Source organism: Hyalella azteca, unplaced genomic scaffold, assembly GCF_000764305.2.
Source record: "Hyalella azteca isolate HAZT.00-mixed unplaced genomic scaffold, Hazt_2.0.2 contig3397, whole genome shotgun sequence".
Lineage (NCBI taxonomy): Eukaryota > Metazoa > Arthropoda > Malacostraca > Amphipoda > Hyalellidae > Hyalella > Hyalella azteca.
This window is the reverse complement of record NW_025933647.1, coordinates 86266-106900: the sequence shown is the minus strand read 5'-3', so window position 1 is coordinate 106900 and position 20635 is coordinate 86266. Positions and strand designations below refer to the sequence as shown.

The following is a 20635-nucleotide window of genomic DNA, read 5'->3' as shown; positions in this document are numbered from 1 at the left end:
TCATGAGCAGGCTCGGTTACAGTGCACAATAAGGAGTCCCGGGGTGCCGGCAACGAGGGTGAAATGATGGACTGAGGAGACCCGGGGGAGCGTTGATGTTTTTATTGAATGTTCAACAAAGAAGACTGCTCATTGCTACGCTGCTATAGCCTATAAGACAGCCCCAATCAGGGGGCGAGGTATGAAATAGGGGCGATAAAACGCGGTGAGAAAGAAAGAAGAAAAATGATTGGTTGTAAAAAGAGTGGGAGTGTATATTATGAATAGAAAGTGGTTGAAGAAGAGAAAAGATGAGCAGAGAGAATTAGATAGAAGTCAATTGAAAATTTTTAAGGAGTGATAATTATGAGTGTTTGAACGTCATTCTAGTTGGATCGACATAATTCATTCCAGAAAATTTCCTGTACCTATAATTTAATGCATACAAGCAATTGTGCGCAATATTGCTCAATAAACTGAACCAGTAACCTCGCTTTAATGAGCTGTAGATTTATTTGGAAGAGTATAATATGGTCCTTCTCATGTTCTATCATTTCTTCATCATTTAATTAAATTTTATGGGATGCAAAATTTATATGAAGTTAAATACCCTGAGTAAATTAAATTAGATTAAAATTAAAGTTATTGAAAACAAAAATTAACGTAACACTGAAATTAGTAACAAATATTCGACCAAACATCTGCAACCGATCAAATCTTCATTTACGTAAACACAATTGAATTAAACATTATGCTTGTTTTCAGACTGAAATTTTCAGCAGATCAGGTAAAGATAACGAAAAATTATACGCTTCCTCATCTAATCGTTTCTCTCAACATACAAATGGAATGAAATGCTTCATATTATGGGTACCTCGGTAAAAACTTCCTTTATCACCGTCACCACACGCGTGACGACAGTCTTCGGGTAAACCGCCATCGTCATGTATTCTGAGTCGTTGTGGATGAAGACGTAGTCTGCAGCGGTTGGGACGAACGTGTAGCCGCGCTTCTCGAACCTCAGTTGAGATTTAAATGTTTAATAAACACCATTAAGCTAATCAATCAAATAATAGGCGTATGGAAGAATGCAAGTAGTAATGTTGAAACGTTCATATTCAAACCGTTGCCTGGTAGGTGAAATATGTCGCTCATTCCAGAATGTTGAACATGTCAATAAGATCGTCAGAGGCAAAACGACTCGTATTTGAAAATGTAATCCAGAGGAAAATTAGAAAATAATGTTGGCAACAACTACAGGTAGGATTATAAATAAATATTTACTTGTTTTGGAAAGTCGGGAAAAGGTGGTTCTTTAGCAAGTTCAGTAAAAAGACAAGAGAAAATTTTTCATTTAAAATTTGCAAGCACATTTCCTCGATTTTGCGAATTGCACTTCTAAATACATCTGTAATGTGAAAGATCAGATTTAGAAGGGAGGAAATTAGTTTTCGTCGTTTGACTTTTAGAACAAACATAATTCATTATCTAGTGAAATGAAGGGCATGCAACGTGTGAATTTTCTTTTCGGAGAGAATATGTAATGATAAAATATCAACCATTGTTGGTATAAAAATAAATTGAAACATGCAGGAACTTTAAAAGCGGCAAATTACACCAGAGACAATGGCTCTTTACAATGTTCCACGTCGAGTAAACACTTCAGAATAAATTTTAAAAGTAATCTGCACGTTAACTTCGCATAATTTACTGACAGGCATTTTATAATCTATCATAAATAATAGAAACTGTGGCTCAATAATAATGAAAACACACTTAGATACGAAGACAGGATCCACTCCAGGCCCCATTTCATTGATGCTGGTGTTGGGGTAGCGGTGTTCGATGTACCACAAGTCCACCGTGATGCGGTCGAACGGGAAGTTGTCTAGGATCGCATCTTCAACATCTGCAACATTAGGTGTATTAAATAGTTTCTTAGACTGCACTCGTAACGTGACTCTTACAAACAGCATTCCTTATCTCCGTAACTGTAAATCATGAACAATTAGAAAATTAAGAGAGCAGTAAATCCTCGGCACATCAGATTGTTTATTCTTTACTCTGAAGGAGCAAGCATAGCAATGTCACACACACGGAATGAAGCAAGTGCACCTATGCAATAACATGTTCTGGAAATTTCCGATCCAGCCTTCTGGAAAGACTATTGCGAAGCAGCAGAACGTGTTCAGTCCATATAAAGCCGAGCCGCTGCTCTCGAGAAATAGCTTAATTGTGTAAACTCTATCTGCGCTGTCGTGCTCAGTTTTGTAAATAGTCGAGATAAATTTTACCCTAGACGCTCCCCTTAATTTGTTGTGCACAACTCTTGCTTAGTTAAATATTTCAGTTTTGGGGTACATGCGTTTTTCACTTCTTTTCTGAGCACTTTGGTCGGCTGTTCAAATAGCCTATTCGACTTAATTGAAACCTTAAACCTTAAGTATCTTTATCTATTAACCACTAAACTTAAAACCTTAAAATATTTAGCTTGCCTGGCCAAGGTGGTCATTCTCTAAACTATATGGTAACCTCTATTTATATTCAGAACTGCCGCGCGTTAAATAAATCAATAATCATTACTACAAATAATTTCTACATCTAAAAGCACTACCCAATATGTGCACTTACTCTTAATTGATTAAAGTTAGCCTTATTCTTTAATTTACGTATATACTGAACAACTGAAATTTTTTAATTATTACTTGCTTCTTGACTCTATTGTGATGATGCGTTTGTTTTTACCAGTATCTCCAGTAATCTTCAACATCTGCTAAAATTAAGTTAAACCTAAACGCAGCTTTCCAAATGGATTTCAACTGCCTTAGAAAATAAAGAACTGCCTACAAAAATACGAAACTTTGAATAAATTCTTATTATAATTCCTAAATTGATGATCACTCATTTATATCCTGCTTGGCGCTTAACTTTTGATCATTAGTAGAAGAGGATTACCTCCGCAGCGTAGGGAATATTTCCCTACAAACATTCAACTTATCTGAAAGAACTAAAGTAATTAGAGCGAAAATTAATCACAATTATCGATAATAATAATAATAATAATAATAACAATAATAATAATAGCGGTTTCAGCGTTTAGAAGGCCGTAGGCCTGTCGCCGATTCTTAACAAGAACATTCGCAGCATTTTGCGGTCTCGAACTCGCAACTCACTGCTACAATTCTGCTTTGCTTACCGCCCGGCCTCCTCGCCGATTCTGACCAGAAACTGGCGCACAGATCTGGGTTCGAACCCGCACCTCTCTGCGCCAATCTTGGTACTCTGAACTGTAACCACTGGGCCACCCTGATTGATGGCGTATAAATTAACACGCGAAATACTGAGGATTGAAAGTACCAATATATTTCTTAAATGGGCAATGATAATGATGAGAGTTAACCTTCAACATCGAGAGAGAAGTAGTCTATTTTGGTGTAGTTGGGCGCTAATACCTTCGTCGGTGCTGCGCCGTATCTTAACCAAGTAAGTTGGTGTAGTTGAGGGCCAGCAGCAACGACGCCAGAGGAAAGCACTGCACGCTCTCGTACGACGCGTCATGTTGCTGACGGATGAATTAAAGATAAATAATATCAATTAATTAAATAAATTTTCCCTCTATGTTCATGGAATATCCATACATAATATAATATTCTTAAAAATGCTTCGTAAGGCACGTACGTGTAAGCGTTCCTTAGAAGTCCTTGACTGCAGAATGCAGAGCACTCTGTCCTTTGGCGAACAGCCCGGCGATTCATACTCAATGGCCACGTTGGCCGACATATCGCGGGGATGATGGTGCCTAAAATTGCCTTGACAACGATTGGTTACTTGAGTAAATTCAAATTTTCTCTAAACATGGGTTTGAAGGGAACAACGGTATCTAAGTAAAAATAACTCTCTTGCGTATTTCAACTTTTGATACCACAAATTTTTTAATTCAACTCATATTATGAAATTGTGGCTTATTGATCATTAAAAAGACAGTAAACATAGGAAACTTATGTATCATAATAATTAGAAAAGTTCACCAGTAGATAATCCCAACACAGTCATGTAGCAAGTTTCTACTCGAAAGTTTCAATAACCCACCGGCTGGAAATCTAACATCTTGGTAAAGTAACTAAACAACTTTAGAATTCATCTCATCGCTATCCATGATGCATGTGCAAATACTGTGCATAAAATGCAATACGTCATTTATATGACGCCTGATCATCAATTGTAGGATTATTTATTAATGTCTAATTATTCATGTCACGAGAAGTCTTAGAGCAAGCGAATATATGCGCTTGCTCTATATAAGACTTAGCTCTAAGACTAAATTAGAGCAAGCGATTATATGCGTGTCCAGTTTTGTCATTCTAGTGCGTGTTGTCCCATTGACTGCCTGCGCCTCCTGCTAGTCTATTGCCTGCTGACGGTTTGATCGCTGCTTCTTTCACTAAATTAATTCAAATCAATGGATAAAGTGATGTCCAAATCCCAATACATTTAAATTCATGGCTAAAGAATTTATAATATGAAAATGCACTTGTTTTATTAGACCGCAGGCGCTAGGTGATGGCTAATCACAATATTATAGGGTGACTGGCGTCACTCTAATATAATCCATAACGTCATTTATCTTTTCTGTCTAAACGGAATTCGTTTTTCAATTGAACGGATCAATTGGTGGCGTATCGAACTCTACTTTTGTGCTCATCTATTTAAGTAAATATAAAATTATTGAAATCCTTACAATGTCAAAAACAGGTATGAATTAAAGTGAGAATAACGATTATGCTTGGCTCTCATTGTGAGGCTACGAATGAGTTACGACTCACAGTGTGAGGATAAAGGTTAAGCTTGGCTTTCAGTTTGAGTGTAGGAATGAGTTATGACTCACTGTTTGAGGATAAAGGTTAAGCTTGGCTTTCAGTTTGAGGGTAGGAACGACTTACGACTCACTGTTTGAGGATAAAGATCAAGCTTGGCTCTCAATGGAAGGTTACGAATGAGTTATAACTCACGGAATGAAGATTGAAAATCAAGCTTGGCTTTCAATTAAAATGACAATCAATAATGACTCACGGTATGAGGATAAAGATTAAACTTAGTTAGCCCTATCTGTGTAGTTACTAATGAGTTATTACTCACGGTGTGGGGGTAAGGATGTACTGCAAGGCATGAGTGAGACACCCACGCTTTTCTGTTCTTCAGAAGGATGCTCTTGTAATTTATGTAGCTTGCTTCGACCAGCAAACCCGTCCAGTCCTGATTTTTCTGAGGAAAATTTTGTATATTATTACATATGAGTTTTATTATTACCAAGCTATTAGCTGATTATTACCAAACAAATGATTATTGGTTTTGGTATATTTTTAGTCATTATTAAAATATTCATACAATTTTCGAATATGTATAAATCATGATGTTTACTTATTTATCTGAGATTTTATTACTCGTGTTGAAATCGATGGTCAAAACATGGAGGCTGTTTGCATCAATATCAGGATAGAATAGAATTTATTTCTCCGCTTGAAAAACCTAGAATGGTAAATTTCTAACTTATGAAACACTTAACTAAGTCATTAGTTAGATCAGAAAAAGTTTTGAGGTTGCATAAATTGCGAGTATATGTTAATCGAATTTGAATTAAGGTAGGTCTTTAAGATTTAAAGTTTTAAGATTCCTTCCAGTTTGAGATTTCTAATTTAAATTTTTACGATGTAGCTTAATTAAAGATCGACTGTGACACAAGGTCGCATGTTTTTGTTCAAAATTAATAGGCTGAATAATAAGATAAAAGAGGAACATTTTCAAATTTCAATCGAACTATACAAACAATATATTCACAGATAGACTGTTTTTAAAGATTTAAAAAAGTTTTAGCCTATTATGCAGCTGTGCAAATTTGCTTTATAGCTCCGTTCACGCGTTCAAACTTATCGTCAGGCTTGCATGTCATGCCAAGACATGCGAGACGGAGCATTTGGACGCTAATTTTATTGTCATGCATGACAGTTTTGAGGTTTGAATAACCAGGAAAAGACGGACGTGCAAGAGCTTTGGCTTCATGCAAGACTGACGACAAGTTTGAACGTTTGGACGGGGCTTATCGATGACATCTCCAACTCAACCATGTATTTAACTCACTTCGAGTTCGAGCGTGTTGGAGAGGTACTGGCCATCAAGTGCTCCCGCCTCCACGAATATTCCATTGGTTTTGTTATGGAGGTAATGTAGAACCACCTTCATGGCTTCCATATAAAAGCCCATGCTAAGGAAAACATTCCAAATCAAATGTAGGAAGTACTTCAATAAACTCAACCGTTGATCTGGTGTTGCTTAGTGAATTCCAGGAAAAACAAACTGGTAAAACGAAGATCAAAACAAATGATACTCATTTGATACGGACTATAAGTAAAATAGATAGTAAGTGTATTATCACAGTTTGCATAAACAGCTTGAATCACAGGTTACCGCGCATTTACCCACAATCTCACCTCGAATCTTAGCTATCAAAATTTGGTTGAGGAATGTCCCCTAATCGAAGCCTTACCGAGCGCTTTCAATATTTTTTATTCACCGTCAGTAAAGTTTGATTACTATTCGTTGCTAAAACATCCTCATCCTGGGTGTGCAGAACATTTGCCTACAACAGATTTAAACCAGCTTGCTCGACCTAGATTGAGCAGCGTCTCAGTTTAGCACAGTTACCCAGTTAAAATTTTGAGCCGAGACCGGTGCCGGGTTTAGCCGGGCTGGTCGCGCTTTAGCAGGATGGAGCCGTGAAACTATAACCGGCCATTATCCCTAAATCTGCGCTGCGCCAGGCTGATATAGAGACAAAATTCTAGCAGCTCGGCAGGGACGGAACTCTGCGCTGCATGTTTTAGCGCTGGTACTTTGATTGCCCGGCAGGGAACTGAACAGAGCAGCTAAGCAGGCCGTGCATGGGGATGTTTTGAGAGAGGGAGGAGGGGTAGGGGTTGGAAACAGTGACGGGAGAATGAAATTCATCCTCCATCTAGTTCATTCGCATAGCACGATATTTTGGGCCAATTTCCGGTGCCATTTGTGATATTTATTTCACGTCAGTATTTTAATACTTTGAATTACGTACGAATTTTATATGCTCTTCCAGTTTTAACACGCAAACAGAAACGTTGAAGACTTGAAAGTTATTCACGCTTTGCTAAAGCGAGATATCAATCAGTTTATCATGAGAAAGTTTTCTAACATGTATATACAGAAAACGCGTTAATAACAGTAAATGTTAGAGCAAAGAAAATACCGAGGAAAATCACCATATTTTCAGTGAAAATTTGTAAACCAGCACCATCATCGATTCATAAAATTGATCGACTTTCCCTGCGTTTCAGTACTGGTCTCCGAAACGTTTTCATTGAAGATATGGTGAATTTATTTGGCGCTTTCTTTGCATTAAAACTCTTGGAGAACTTGCGATTTGAGCCGCCCCAGAGCAGGCGTTGGGCAGGTTTGAGCAGGCAGTGCTCAGTAAGGGCTGCGTGACGGCAGGACAGAGCACACCTGGGCAGGTACTCAGAGGCTAATTAGCGCTGATACGCGGCTGGCGATATCGCCTCTATGCGGACATTTCTGCTCTGTCGCGTCTCTACGTCGGCTCTGCAGCCGGCGACGGCCTGCTCTATTTCCTGCCCTAAATTTTAACTGGGTACCTTACTTAATTCCATACGTACACTACTTCATTTTGAAATTCTTTATACAGCTCCATAGAAAGCTAGCTTTTAGCCATTACTCAATTTCTCTCAGTAATTCCACCGCTCTTACTCTCATACAACGACAGTTTCATACCCAATAAAGCCATCGTATGAGCTGTTGAACCCATATAGACTGCTCACAAAATCTGAAAATTCGATACCAACGAATTTCGGGAATACATAGGAAAAAGTTTTTGCATCTGGGGCTTAAGGATTCCTTGGAAAAGTGGTCAAAGACTCATATGGGGCCCAGTTAGTTCAGTTATCAGCAGAGCATCAATTAGCTGGAGACTATTTGAATACTGCGAACAGTGTGGTGCAAACTTTCTCTAAGAGGCAAGGATAACATTCTCATAGGTGTCTTGTAACTATCCCCTAACAGTTCCTCTGATAATGATAAAGTACTAAACAGTCCTTTACCGAGTATGACTTTCATTAGGTCGCATACGTTGACCGTTGATGACTTTAACCGTCCAGAAATAAACTGGGTAGATGAATCCTCTCCAAGAGATGGGAATCACCCAGCATCCCAGTTCTTGAAGTCTGTGCGAGACTCATTTTTAATCCAGAACATCACAAAGCCATCCCATTTAAGGGGTAAACAGACCCCAAATATTCTAGATCTGGTGCTTACTAGTGAAGAATCAATGTTAGATGAGCTTTGCCATGAGGCCCCGTTGGGCAAAAGCCACCACCAATCAGTGTTTTTCAAAATTAAGTGCTTTGCAGAAAAGACGCTTCGGAAACGTGAACGTTTCAACTTTGCGAAAGGCAACTAAGTTATACTTCGTGAATCTATGAGTGCATTTCGGACTGTATCATGGATACGAATGTTGCCGATTCTTGGCCAATACTCAGAGACACAGTTACGTCCGCAGTCGATGTGTGTGTACCTAAGATGAAGCTCGGTGGAAAACAAAAAGTACCAGTGGATGAACAGTGCAGTTATAGCTCAGCTAAAGACGAAGAAGGCAGCTTACAAGCTTTATTTACGAATTCGCAGCGATGCTGATTATAACCTGTATGATTAATCTCGAAATCATGCTAAAAAATCTTTCGCACCTCTGAAAAACTATGAAAACGATAGCAAAATTGCAAAAAATGACCAGAAAGCCTTCTTCTGTAGGCTAGTTCGAAGTGCAAGACAAACGACGGCATTCCTGATCTGATAGTAGAACAATGAAAGATATTCTCTGATGAGGGCAAGGCTAACGTTCTTCATCAGTTCTTTAGCAGTGTGTGAGGACTTGAAAAGTATTCCAGCTATTGAGGAGCGCCCAGTCGGCTCGAAGTTAACAGGTTTTGAAATACGCGAAGAAGAGGTTCTCAAGCGCCTGATCGCTCTAAATCCCTACAACCAAAATAAAAATTAAGAGTGGAGCACCTATGTTTTTATGATGGCTATAGGCGGACGCCATAGGTGGAGCAGCTTTGATTTATACAGTGAATTAAGGGTGGCGTGCACCACCTTTACCATACCTATAACCTGCCTATGGCCCCCCTAAACGTAAAGCTCTCCTTCCGCCAATTGGCACCCATTGGCACCAGTGGCACATTGATGAGCCAGGCGTGGCCACTTTTAAAATACTTGCTCGCTGCACTTGAGAGCCGCAGAGCCGCTGCGCTTTAGAGATGCCTTGCCTCTACAGACTACGTCGACGTGGCTTTAGAGTTTAAATTAATGGGGTAATTTAAGAATATTGCCAATATTATATGACACACTTAATCGATCCTAGAATTTATACTTTATGATACAATAATTAGTCTGAATTAATCGCAATATTTCCAACACAGCCAGTTGGCGCATACGTAAAATTTGAAATAAATTAACTCAATATCATGTGAACATAAAAAATTGGGTTCGCCGTCATCTTTTGAGAAACTATTTTTTGCGACAAAAAGTTTTCATTGTTCCTCGTACAATTTATATCAGGAGCAGTCTGATACATACCTAGTGGCTTCACTTTGGTTTGAAAATTTGTGAACACCTTACTTCTAACTGTCAGTTTTACTCGTGCCTACCGAATTCACGCTAAATTTTTGCTAAATTTTCTTTCCAGAACTCAATCTTAGAAGCCAAGCACACAGAACGAAGTCATGGTTTCGTCTTGATCTCGAATGACCCACAACCCAATAACACCTTTCTTTCTACGTTGGATGAATTACAGTGGCCAATACCATCGTGCACTGTGCAGCTTGGGCAAACGGTTATCGGTGATTCACAAGAGATTTGTCTGCAATGTGCCATAGATGTTTCAGACCCTATAAATCATCCATGATTCATCGATGACTCCCACCTGTACTCGCCACCTTTTCGATTTATAGGTGTTTTATTGTCGATTTTCGGCAGATCTGGCCACCGACCGTTACGCCACCAATAATTTACTATCGCCACCTATAATCATCGGTGCGCCATCCTTAATTAGAGCAAACTCCGTTTTAGGCTGTTTGCTTTTAACATGTTGAAAGCTCTATTTGATCTTTGGATTGTTTTTTCCTCGAATTTAATCGTATCAGTAAAGAAAAAGGAAGAAAGCTCTGGGGATGTAATTTCCGCCTTCGGCAGCTTTTCTTCCGTTGACCTTGAGCGGCGCCGCAGTGTAGGTGCGGCCTGCATGCTCTCAATCGTAGCACTGTCCGCGTAATAAAGTTTGGGGAGGAGGTGGCCTCAGCACAGCCGAAAACTCCGAGCTCTAATTAGATTGTTTTCGTTCCTCAAACGAAAATAATTAGAGCAAACTCCGTTTTAGGCTGTTTGCTTTTCTACCAAAGTCGCCCTTTAGGGTCTGGGGGAGGAAACATTCAGACTCCCATGAGAGGTAAAAGAAGCAATCGAGATATTTAAACCAAGGTTTACTTAATTAGTGGGGCAATGCAAATGTTAGATACAAAAGTGCTGGCACTAATTAATGACCGTTCTCCCTGCCACGAACTGTATTTTGGGAACCGATAACGTCCTTAATCATCGGTGCGCCATCCTTAATTTTTATTTGGGAAGTCATGTGGACAGACGGCTTCCACCGTAGATTGCTCAAAAGGTCGTCCTGGCCCGCCTTTTGACAGTATTCTTTACAAAAACCTTGAACAAAGGAACTCTGCCGACCGATTGGAAAGAAGTAACACCATTGTCCAAAAAAGATGACAAAAGTAGATCCACGTAAGTTCGATGCTCTCTCGCATCACCTCGCCATATCTCGTAAGTTCGATGTTTGTTTTGTTTTGTATACTGTTGCTATCATTCATGCACAGACAATATATTTAAATTGTTGTCTCCCTTAACTTGTGATTATTCGTAACACTTATTTCCTCGCCATTAATTGGGTACGACGAGTTTCTTGGTATTTGTTTCCTTTCATTGAGATTAAAAGCCCATGTTGTTTTTCTAATATTACATCTGCTCTAATGTGTGCAGATATACGGTCAAACTTTCCGGCAGTAAACCTGGAGTATCAAGAATGTCTTTACTGTGCTTGGGATGAAAAGAGAACTTTTAGACTTAGCTAAAAAGAGAAGATTTGGACAGCCATGAATTGGGTCCAAGACTGAGGCGTCAAATAAATTGCAAATGCAAGATGATCTTGCAGACGATCTACAACAACATATTGACAGTTTGGCAGCTGCGTTTTAATGCCGTTAAGTGTAAAGTACTTCACCTCGGGAAGAACAATGAACAGCAAGATTACATTATGAGAAGACATGGTTGCAACGAGATAGTAATGATCGAAAAGTCTTGTGTGGAAAAAGATTTGGGAGTTTATTTCGACAAGAAGCTGAAATTTTCTAAGAATATTGAATCGCAAACTAATAAATCCTACAAACTTCTTGGACTGATCGATCAGACGCCCATACAAGTTCCTAGATGCGGAAGCGATGAAGCTGTTGTTTGTTTCTGTCAAGCGCTCGAACCTAGAGTTTGGAAACGCCGTGTGGTAACCGAAACTTGAAAAGGAAAAAAATTTAGTAAAGAGTGTTCACAGACGTGCAACAATGGTAATTACAAGCTTGAAGAGCAAGTCCTATGAAGAAAGATTAATGATTATGAAGCTTCCAAGCCTCAGTTATCGACGTCTGCGTGGGGACCTCGTTCGAGGGGACCCGTATACTCATGGTTTATACAAGGTCCCTGAAGGATTACTAGAATTTAAAAGAAGAAGCAACACCAGGAGAATCGGCTATAAAAAAAAGTTGCAGCTCATCTACGCGACAACATTTCTTCTCGCTTCGAATCACCGACATGTGGAACAGCCTCCCCGATTACATCGTTGACGCTCGGAGTATAAACGCGTTCAAGAACAGACTAGCTAAAGCTATGGGAAAATATGTGTCGAGACTTGAAATTCCATCGAACCCGTTGGAAGTCTGTTAGCTATTTCAAACTATCGCTTTTCGATTGGAGTGAAATAACAAAACATCATGAATGCTTTGAAACTTAGAAATCCTTAGATCCTTTGAACCTTAAATTGAATGGATTTTTAATGTGCATTCGCTTAAGTGGGTGCGCATGCTACGCCTCGAATGAAGGTGGTGTCGTATGGTGGATAACAAACCTCCGATCAAAAACAGTTGATGCGCATGCTGCACTTTGAATGTTCTGGAACATATGTATATGATGAGTTCTCTGAACCACACGGAAAAAATCAATCTTAGAATAAGCGTTAAAGAGTGATGAGAAATCTACTCTGATTTTGGGAAAAAATAAATATTAAATTGAGTTTAAAAATTTATAAAATGCATTTATAATCTTGATTGATAAAAATGAAAGCTAATGTATCCTATGAAATAATTGATAAACAAAGCATTGTCAATTCACTCTACTTTATGTATTTAAGGTTCGGTTTAGAAAAGTCATTTCATCTAGTCAAGTGTGATGAATCCATCAAAGATATTTGAAAATATAGAGTGATATTAATGATGGAAGTACATTAAAGTTAACAGAGGATAGTTCATTATCAAGCTATTGTCATTCGAGGCGGACTGAGAGGAGAAAAAACCTTGATGAAATTTCTTATAGAAATTGAGAATCACTTGCAAACACCTATGTACCTCTAAACGGCTTTCAAGCCACTTCTAAATTTACCCCAGCGGTAATAAATTAGAAGGTTAGTCGCGAAATATTTATTCTTAACTTTGCATAATTTGATCAATATATCATGATCCTCATAATGATTAATAGCATATGATACAATAGCAATTATTCCATTAATCTAATCTTGGTTTGTAACTGTCAATTTACAGCATAACCTCCGGTGTATTCTCATACGTCGCATCTCTTTGCCGTGTGCTTCATGCCTCCTGTGCAGCCAGCGCGACATTATTTCTGCTGTACGCGTTATTTCATTTGAGGTTAGATTGGGAATATGCGTTCACTGTCAAGTCTTGTACCGCTAAATTGGAATTACTGAGCATAATTGATAAACTCTTTCTCGAGTTCCGGCATTTATTTAGCAAAGTCTCTTTTTCTACTTTCAGTTCCCTAAACTGCATCCACTGCAGTTCCTTTATTCTACTTCGCTGGAGCCGAAGTTTACCTTCTGGAGTTTCAATAAAATTGTAGCCGTTATGCTTGTATGAATTCCTTACACCCAAAGAGAGGTAATGTTCAATTTTAGAAATATTATCCAGCTGCAGATTGATGGTGATAACATCCGACCATCTCTACACCGAAATAAATCAGCTTCTAATTCTAATATATTAGAATAAATATTGAAAAAGAGTTTAGAAATAAAACTTTAAGAAATGCTCTATAAGTGGAAAGACGATAGAAAAATAAAAAATAAACAGTAGAATCATTTTGTATTTCTTTCTCCAAGTTTGTGGTGTCTCATAATTAGGAAATCAAACTACAGAAAATGGCATTGCAACTAAAGTTGCTATTGGAGAATTATAATGATTTAGCAATCTCTTCCTTTATAGAAAGTTGACTCACTAGCCTGAGTATAAGTTGTTAAAGAACGCTCTTTTATTAAATTTGAAATCATTAAATTATTTTCCAACGACAATGGCAATATTGACGAATATCTTGAAAACTTACCTAGGAGACGCCACCAAAATTGTGCAACCAAATACTTTGAGAACGCTGTTTATCTCACTAACCAAATTGACATAAATTCTGATAAAAAAAATTATTTATTTTTGAAGATGTTGCTATGCGAAAGAATCAGAATCCAGATGATAGTTTTTACATCTGTGGAGAACATAATAACTGTAGTTCAATTAACGTATCCCAAAACTATCACATATAACCAAGACAAACCATTAAAACGAATATAAATTTATTAATCCTATTTGAGTTACCTGTCATCGATATGAAGAATATTCATTGTGATTACATTACTTGCGATATGGCCTTTGCCGAGTTTCAAGAACTATGTATTGATTCGTATAAAATGCCTTATAAGACTGTGCTGATTAATAAAGATGTGCCCCAATGTTTTGGAAAGTATTTCAAACATTTTAATTAATTATATATTCCAAAAAAGTATCTTCCATCGTGAAACTCGTTCTAGGTTTTAGTAACGATCAGTTTCAACATTTTACCAAGGCCGTTAGTTACATTAACAATTGTGAAAAATATTTTAATGAATTGCCTGATGATTTCACAGCAGATTGTTCGAATTTTTTTTAAAGACTAAATTCTGTGATTTTAATCTTACCCAGTATTATTTTGACTTCGATTATCATGTGAGATTTTGGTAATTGCCTTTTCTCAATAAATTTTTCGAAGAATATTATCATGTAAGACAACATTGTTTTGACTTTTCGTCTTAGTTGTGTCCGTCTTTTAGGTAGGGGTTGTTAATTATTGCCTCTGTTATGTTCATTTTCAGTCGAAATGCTACTTTTTCTTATATAAATTTTATTAAAGGTTAGTTTATCAGGATGTTTTTTACTTTAGTAACTTCTGTTCCCCATTTACTTATCCCATCATCAATATATGTTATGGTTCTATATTGAGAGTAATATCGCCAATGTCACTTGTGAAGCTTTTTAACTTATATGGGCATTCATACGGAAGCATTTTGTATTTTTTTCTTAAAATTTTCAAATGCTCTCTTGCTTTAAATTTTTATTTGCTCCTTTGTGAATACAGAATAAAGAATACAAAAATTAGAAGCACTCTGCAAGGATTTAATCGGAAGTTAGTGTTCAACCAAATTTTGATGGCTGAGAATCGAGGTAAAATTGTGGGTATATGATCAGTAACCTGTGATTTAAGCTGTTTATGCTAAGTGTGATGATAGACTCACTATCTATATTACTACAATGCATTCAATGACGTATAGAATAGCTAAAATGTTGATCAGATTTCGTTCGTAGATTGCACACAGCTTTGGATGATTCAATTGAATATTACGACAATACGGTGGGCGAAAAATTGCCGGAGCGGATTTTTTGCCTTTTGTAGAGGATTTAGATCTTTTGTGCGTATAACGAAACATTGAGCGAAACAGCGAAACCATTTTTCCCGGCCGACGGTCAGCATTGATTCTTTATGTTGTGGATGAAGTTGTCAAAGCAATCTAGTAATCTTACTTCATTCCAGTAAATTACCTGACTTGCATCGTGCTTCATTGTGGAAGAAAATGAGCCCAATATTGAGATGAATTTAACGGATATATTTTAACTATTAGCAATAATTGAAATGAAAAGTGTTAAACTCTTACTTTTTGTAGTTCTCGTATTCGTGATCGCTTAAGAGATTGTAAGGGAGCGTTGAAGGAGGATACATGTGCCTGGAAAAAGAAATGTGGTTAAAGGTAAGCACCCAAAAACAGTATATAAGAAATGGTTTCCAAACTGATAGTGTTACCATTTTTAACAGTCATGGATGGTCGGTTGTGGCTTGAAATGGGAATTTTATTTGTTGACTGCTCATGGCGGCAGATGTGAGATTTAGCTTACAAATACGGACCTAATTGAGACCAAATGATTTCTTACTCTCAATGATTGGAATCGAATTACAATTTGAATGATTTCAATCAATATTAGAACCTAGAAAATATTGAATTTTGGAAGGTGGACCATTACCATCGAACCATTAGTGAACAGCGTCTCATGGCATATGCGTCCCACACGCAACAAAGATTAGTTTTAGTATTCAGATTGATTTCAAGGGAGTACAAAAGTCTCGGTCCGCTCTGTATTGAGCGATGATGTGGATGCAAACAAAATTATTTGACATTTATTTATTACTCCCAGTTGGAAATGTGTTGCCAGTCCTGTCGAGACTTGATTGACGCATTCTCATTTGTTTGTTGCATTCAAGTGTGTGCCGGTGAATGACTGTAAGTTATTTTATTGCACTTTGTTTTTCTTTAGAGATAGCGATTCAGCGTAATAATATCAATTTCAGTTAAGCTATTTTCGAGTCATAAGCCAACGAAAATTAGGTCAACAGGTGTTATAGGCGTACTTGTGTTTGTGAGTTTTTCACAAAGACAAAACCATTTATTAAACTTTACACTGCTTGCATTTTAATCAGCGTGTCATTCTGATGTACGCTTTCATGCTAAACAGTGCAATGTGACTGTGACGGAAATAGATTTCAAGTTCTGACCTGGATGTTTTTGTTTTGAGGATTTCAGAACCGCTGCATATATTTAGACGGAAACTCTGCCTTAACAATAACAGCTCTTATCCACTCAGAATTGCTACTTTATACACAGGTATTATTTGGTAATAGTCGGCAAAATTTTCTTGTTTATATGCCTACAATTAATGATCGAGGAATGCATTACAATTTTAAAAGAGTTGACAGGAGTAAAAATAGTTGACTGTATTTGAATTATCGATATTTTAAGTTGAGTCAAGTTAAGTCTTAAAAAACTGGACACTAAACTAGAAACTACCTTAAGAATCACATATCTAAATAAACTTTTATTTTTTCAGAAACTCTGGAAAATGGTTTGATTAGAATATTCTTCAAAATGTAATAATTGGGAGATGTCTGACCAAAAAATCAAAAGTCGAACTAGGACATTACAGAATAAGCAATAATTCAGCTCCAGCCTATTTAGAAAGCGCTTCTTTAAGCCGAATTTGAGGACTCAATGATAATTTAGCACGTTTACTGACACTACTTTAATGAGATTTCAGGGCGATGCTACTGTTTGACACATTATTAATTTATATATTACCAGGCAATAAGTCCAGCAGCTATCTCAATCAATCGTCAGTTATGGAAAGATCCGGTTCCAAAGGCCGGATCCCTTGTGAATCAAGTAACGAAAAGTACAAGAATCGGCAACAGGCCATGGGCCTATTTCTTCACTGTCGACACTTCTATTCTATTCTATATTTTACTGGGTTTTGATGAGGTCGAGCAGCTTGGGGTCGTCGTAGCGCACGGGACCCAAGAGGCGGGCCCTGAACTCATCGTCTGCCCTCGAGTGCTTCTCATCGAGGAGAAATGTCTTCTGAAATTAAAATGTACTATAAATACAAAGACAATCAAATTACATGAGAATAGATAAATTTCAACCAGGAAAGAATCACGAATCTCAAGTGCCGCACGTGTTACTATCAGCCTCACCTGAAATGAAAAACTTCAATGGTGAAAACTTGATATGTCTAACTGGGGGAATCCACCTAACGGATTATATAATATCATAATATGATTAAGGGGACCGTCTACCCTAAAAATCGGAAATTTGGGCTTTTCCAATTTCTTGACTCATTTTGTAGCTGCTGAAAAAGCGCGTCTAACGCTGTTTACCGCATGTCTGTGCGTGCTATAGTTTTTGCGTAAGACAATTTTAAAAATATATAAAATGAACATTTTTCAACAATATGTACAAAGATTTATTTGAATTAAATCTGTATATATAGATCATTACTTTCGTTAATTACTAAGTGTTTGCACTCGTTTGAAAGCTACAAACGAGACGCGTTCAACAAAGCTACTACCATTGATGTACATGCAAATTTTTTTGTGTAATGCAGTCTTAAACTTTTATAAAATGAAAATTTTATAACATTATTTACTAATAAATGGTATTTTTATGTAATTATTTAGGGTAATTGCAAAGTGTTTGCACTCGTTTGAAAGCTACAAACAAGACGCGTTCAACAAAGCTACTACCATTGATGTACGTACAATAGTTTTTGCTGAATGCAGTTTTAACGTTATGTAAAATGAATATTTCATATATATATTTATATATAAAAATTCCAATTTATAGCTTATTATTCACGTTAAATTTGACATAAATAGGTCTAAAGACGCTTGCTGGTACCCTGAATGCAAATAATTGGCAATGGGAAAGCTTGGGCTACAATATCAAGACTTTTTTCTTAATATTCACATTACTCCATGGATATATCAATTAACTTGACCTACTTGGATCGATGAATCCTGATTTAAAAAAAACTTTATTCGACCACATTTAATGTTATGCCAGGAGCCAGGATTAGAGAACACACATTCAATTGGCCCCACAATATAACACGAGTCCCTAAAATTATCATTTTGAATTCGTACTCCATTTGTGAAGCCTTCTTATGACTTCCAGTTTTATTCGAGTGGAAGAAGCACGGACCATACCTTCGGTGTGGAATTTGAATTATATTTTATTATTGGTAAACTTACATTTGTATATTGTAGAAATAGAAACGCTCCAGAACAGCATAACAGCAGCAGCGCTGTGGAAACGAGTCGTCTTGATGTCAGAGCTCTCATTTGGAATTTATTACGTCGCTAAAGACGAGTCTCTTTATGAGAAATGAGGTCATTTGCTAGAATCACTGCCTGAGAAAATAATGTAATATGGACAAGTGAATGCGGAATATGATTAGAATAGGAGAGTTGCTCCCGAATCGAAGTGTTCGGATCGGAGTGCCGCGGAAAGGTAAGAAAATGTAAAAAATATGGGTTACGATACAGAAGTAAAGAATTAATTACAATTATTACAGAATTACTTACGATTATACAGGTTAAATTAGAGCAAACTCCGTTTTAGGCTGTTTGCTTTTAACATGTCGAAAGCTCTATTTGATCTTTGGATTGTTTCTTCCTCGAATTTAATCGTATCAGTAAAGAAAAAGGAAGAAAGCCGCCTTTGGCAGCTTTTCTACCGTTGACCTTGAGTGGTGCCACAGCTATGTAGGCGCGGTCTGCATGCTCTCAATCGTTGATACGACACCGTCCGTGCTGCTACGCAGCTCCTCTAGTGACTGCTTTGCATCACCATATCCAGTCGAACAACCAAGTGAGTTTTAGCACACATTTCCCTGCAATTATCATTTGATAATTGTAAGGCTTTCGCCTTAAAAATGCTATGTGTTAAATTAGGTAACCACAGTTCTAATAACTGTTTACCAGTTCGCGAGTGCAGTGTTTGGTTTTGCGCTTGTGAGCGAGAGTCGCTGGGCGTCATCCCGGATGACTCACGCTGGGCGTGATTCCGGTTACTCAGTGAAAGTTTCCTCCTCCAGACCCTAAAGGGCGACTTTGGTAGAAAAGCAAACAGCCTAAAACGGAGTTTGCTCTAATTATTTTCGTTTGAGGAACGAAAACAATCTAATTAGAGCTCGGAGTTTTAGGCTGTGCTGAGACCTCCTCCCCAAACTTTATTACGCGGACAGTGCTACGATTGAGAGCATGCAGACCGCGCCTACATAGCTGTGGCACCACTCAAGGTCAACGGTAGAAAAGCTGCCAGCGGCGGCTTTCTTCCTTTTTCTTTACTGATACGATTAAATTCGAGGAAGAAACAATCCAAAGATCAAATAGAGCTTTCGACATGTTAAAAGCAAACAGCCTAAAACTCCGAGCTCTAATTAGATTGTTTTCGTTCCTCAAACGAAAATATATACATACACAACTTTTCCTTAAGAAGTAAATGAGGTTAAGGGAATTTTCTCTATTTTGACTAACTGCTGTTTTAGTGTAGTTTGAACGTTAATGCGTAAATTTTACGATGCATCATCGCTCAGATGCATCTTTTTCTTATTTCTTTCAGATTATTGAGATGTGGGAGCGACGGTCATGCAGGAATAATCCTGACATCTTTTGCTACATCTACGGAGAATAAACGCTGTCAGATGATGAGAATTAAGGACATTATAGAATTTGTGAAAACGCGCCTACGCATGATAGTCTTGGTGTGCAAGACGGGCCTGAAATACTTTCGGCGGTGAATGATGGGGCGTAAAAACTTCACTGAAGCTTGCAATGGTTTGGAGGGAGCCGTTCGACCCTGCCTCGAATTGTTACTTCTGCTCCATTAATACTCGTACTACTGGCATCTACCAGAAGAATCGGCGCGGCTTCCAGCAACACGACATTCCATCTGCTCACTGTCCACTGGCTAACTGGGAAGAAATTCCTGTGCCAGCGTTCGCAGAGCTTCAGGCAGTGACGACGAGGCCATCACTCCAGACGAGCGGGGATATGTTGAAGAGGGGTATGAAGCACAGGATCCTTTCGCACTGCAGTCCTTTTCAGAATGAGAGCTTAATGATCTGCTTTGTTATCTCGGCATGTCGGAGAGACTTCCGCTGAACTGTTGGCCTGTAAACTCAAAAAGAAGAATCTGCTTGTAAAGGACGCGCGTATCACTTTCTTTCGTAGAAAGCACCGCTACTACTTGAGCTACTTATGCTAGGGTGGAGACCTCGTGTACTGCCGAGATGTCGCCGGTATATTAATTGAACTCGGCGCTCTTCAGTGCGATTCCAGAGACTGGCAACTTTTCATTCACAGCTGCAAGCATTTTTTGAAGTGTGTGCGCTTCTCCACGACGGAAACCTGTTATTTTTAGTCCCTCTTGCGCACTTAACAATCCTCAGAGAGATATATGAAACAATAAAGTACGTGCTCGATACACTGCAATATGAGTAGCATCAACGGATTATCCGGGTCAACGTAAAGATTTTGAACTTTTTACTTGGCCAGTAGTCGCGGAATCGGACTGCTGTCAGAATAAATGCAT

The 20635-nt window shown here is 38.0% G+C and overlaps 2 protein-coding genes across 3 annotated transcripts; both read right to left on the bottom strand.

Moving 5' to 3' along the window:
- Positions 1-614: 614 nt before the first annotated feature.
- On the bottom strand, positions 615-4029 carry LOC108679044. Of its 2 annotated transcripts, XM_047879603.1 has the most exons (5): positions 3658-4028; positions 3480-3541; positions 3380-3420; positions 1756-1888; positions 615-998 (listed from the first exon to the last, which is right to left on the bottom strand). In XM_047879603.1, the coding sequence occupies exons 1-5, from the start codon at positions 3757-3759 to the stop codon at positions 839-841; spliced, it is 498 nt and encodes a 165-aa protein (XP_047735559.1). In that variant the 5' UTR covers positions 3760-4028; the 3' UTR covers positions 615-838. The 2 variants fall into 2 exon arrangements, with proteins under 2 accessions (XP_047735559.1, XP_018023043.1); XM_018167554.2 differs by lacking the exon at positions 3380-3420 and having other exon boundaries at positions 3432-3541; positions 3658-4029.
- A 601-nt stretch (positions 4030-4630) lies between these two features.
- LOC108679036 lies at positions 4631-18535 on the bottom strand. Its single transcript, XM_018167544.2, has 6 exons — positions 18292-18535; positions 17007-17119; positions 15368-15436; positions 6115-6238; positions 5116-5241; positions 4631-4681 (listed from the first exon to the last, which is right to left on the bottom strand). The coding sequence occupies exons 1-6, from the start codon at positions 18379-18381 to the stop codon at positions 4631-4633; spliced, it is 573 nt and encodes a 190-aa protein (XP_018023033.2). The 5' UTR covers positions 18382-18535.
- Positions 18536-20635: the final 2100 nt, after the last annotated feature.

What these genes read in the sequence shown, in the direction of transcription:
- LOC108679044 (XM_047879603.1), bottom strand. Translation starts at nt 3,759, where the DNA reads ATGTCGGCCAACGTGGCCATTGAGTATGAATCGCCGGGCTGTTCGCCA. An exon ending in GCGTCGTTGCTGCTGGCCCT is followed by an intron (nt 3,421 to 3,479) that starts CAACTACACCAA and finishes GGTATTAGCGCC; the next exon opens with CAACTACACCAAAATAGACT. An exon ending in GATCCTGTCTTCGTATCTAA is followed by an intron (nt 999 to 1,755) that starts GTGTGTTTTCAT and finishes ATCTCAACTGAG; the next exon opens with GTTCGAGAAGCGCGGCTACA.
- LOC108679036 (XM_018167544.2), bottom strand. Translation starts at nt 18,381, where the DNA reads ATGAGAGCTCTGACATCAAGACGACTCGTTTCCACAGCGCTGCTGCTG. An exon ending in CCAACACGCTCGAACTCGAA is followed by an intron (nt 5,242 to 6,114) that starts GTGAGTTAAATA and finishes AATTTTCCTCAG; the next exon opens with AAAAATCAGGACTGGACGGG. An exon ending in TACATCCTTACCCCCACACC is followed by an intron (nt 4,682 to 5,115) that starts GTGAGTAATAAC and finishes TTACTTAAATAG; the next exon opens with ATGAGCACAAAAGTAGAGTT.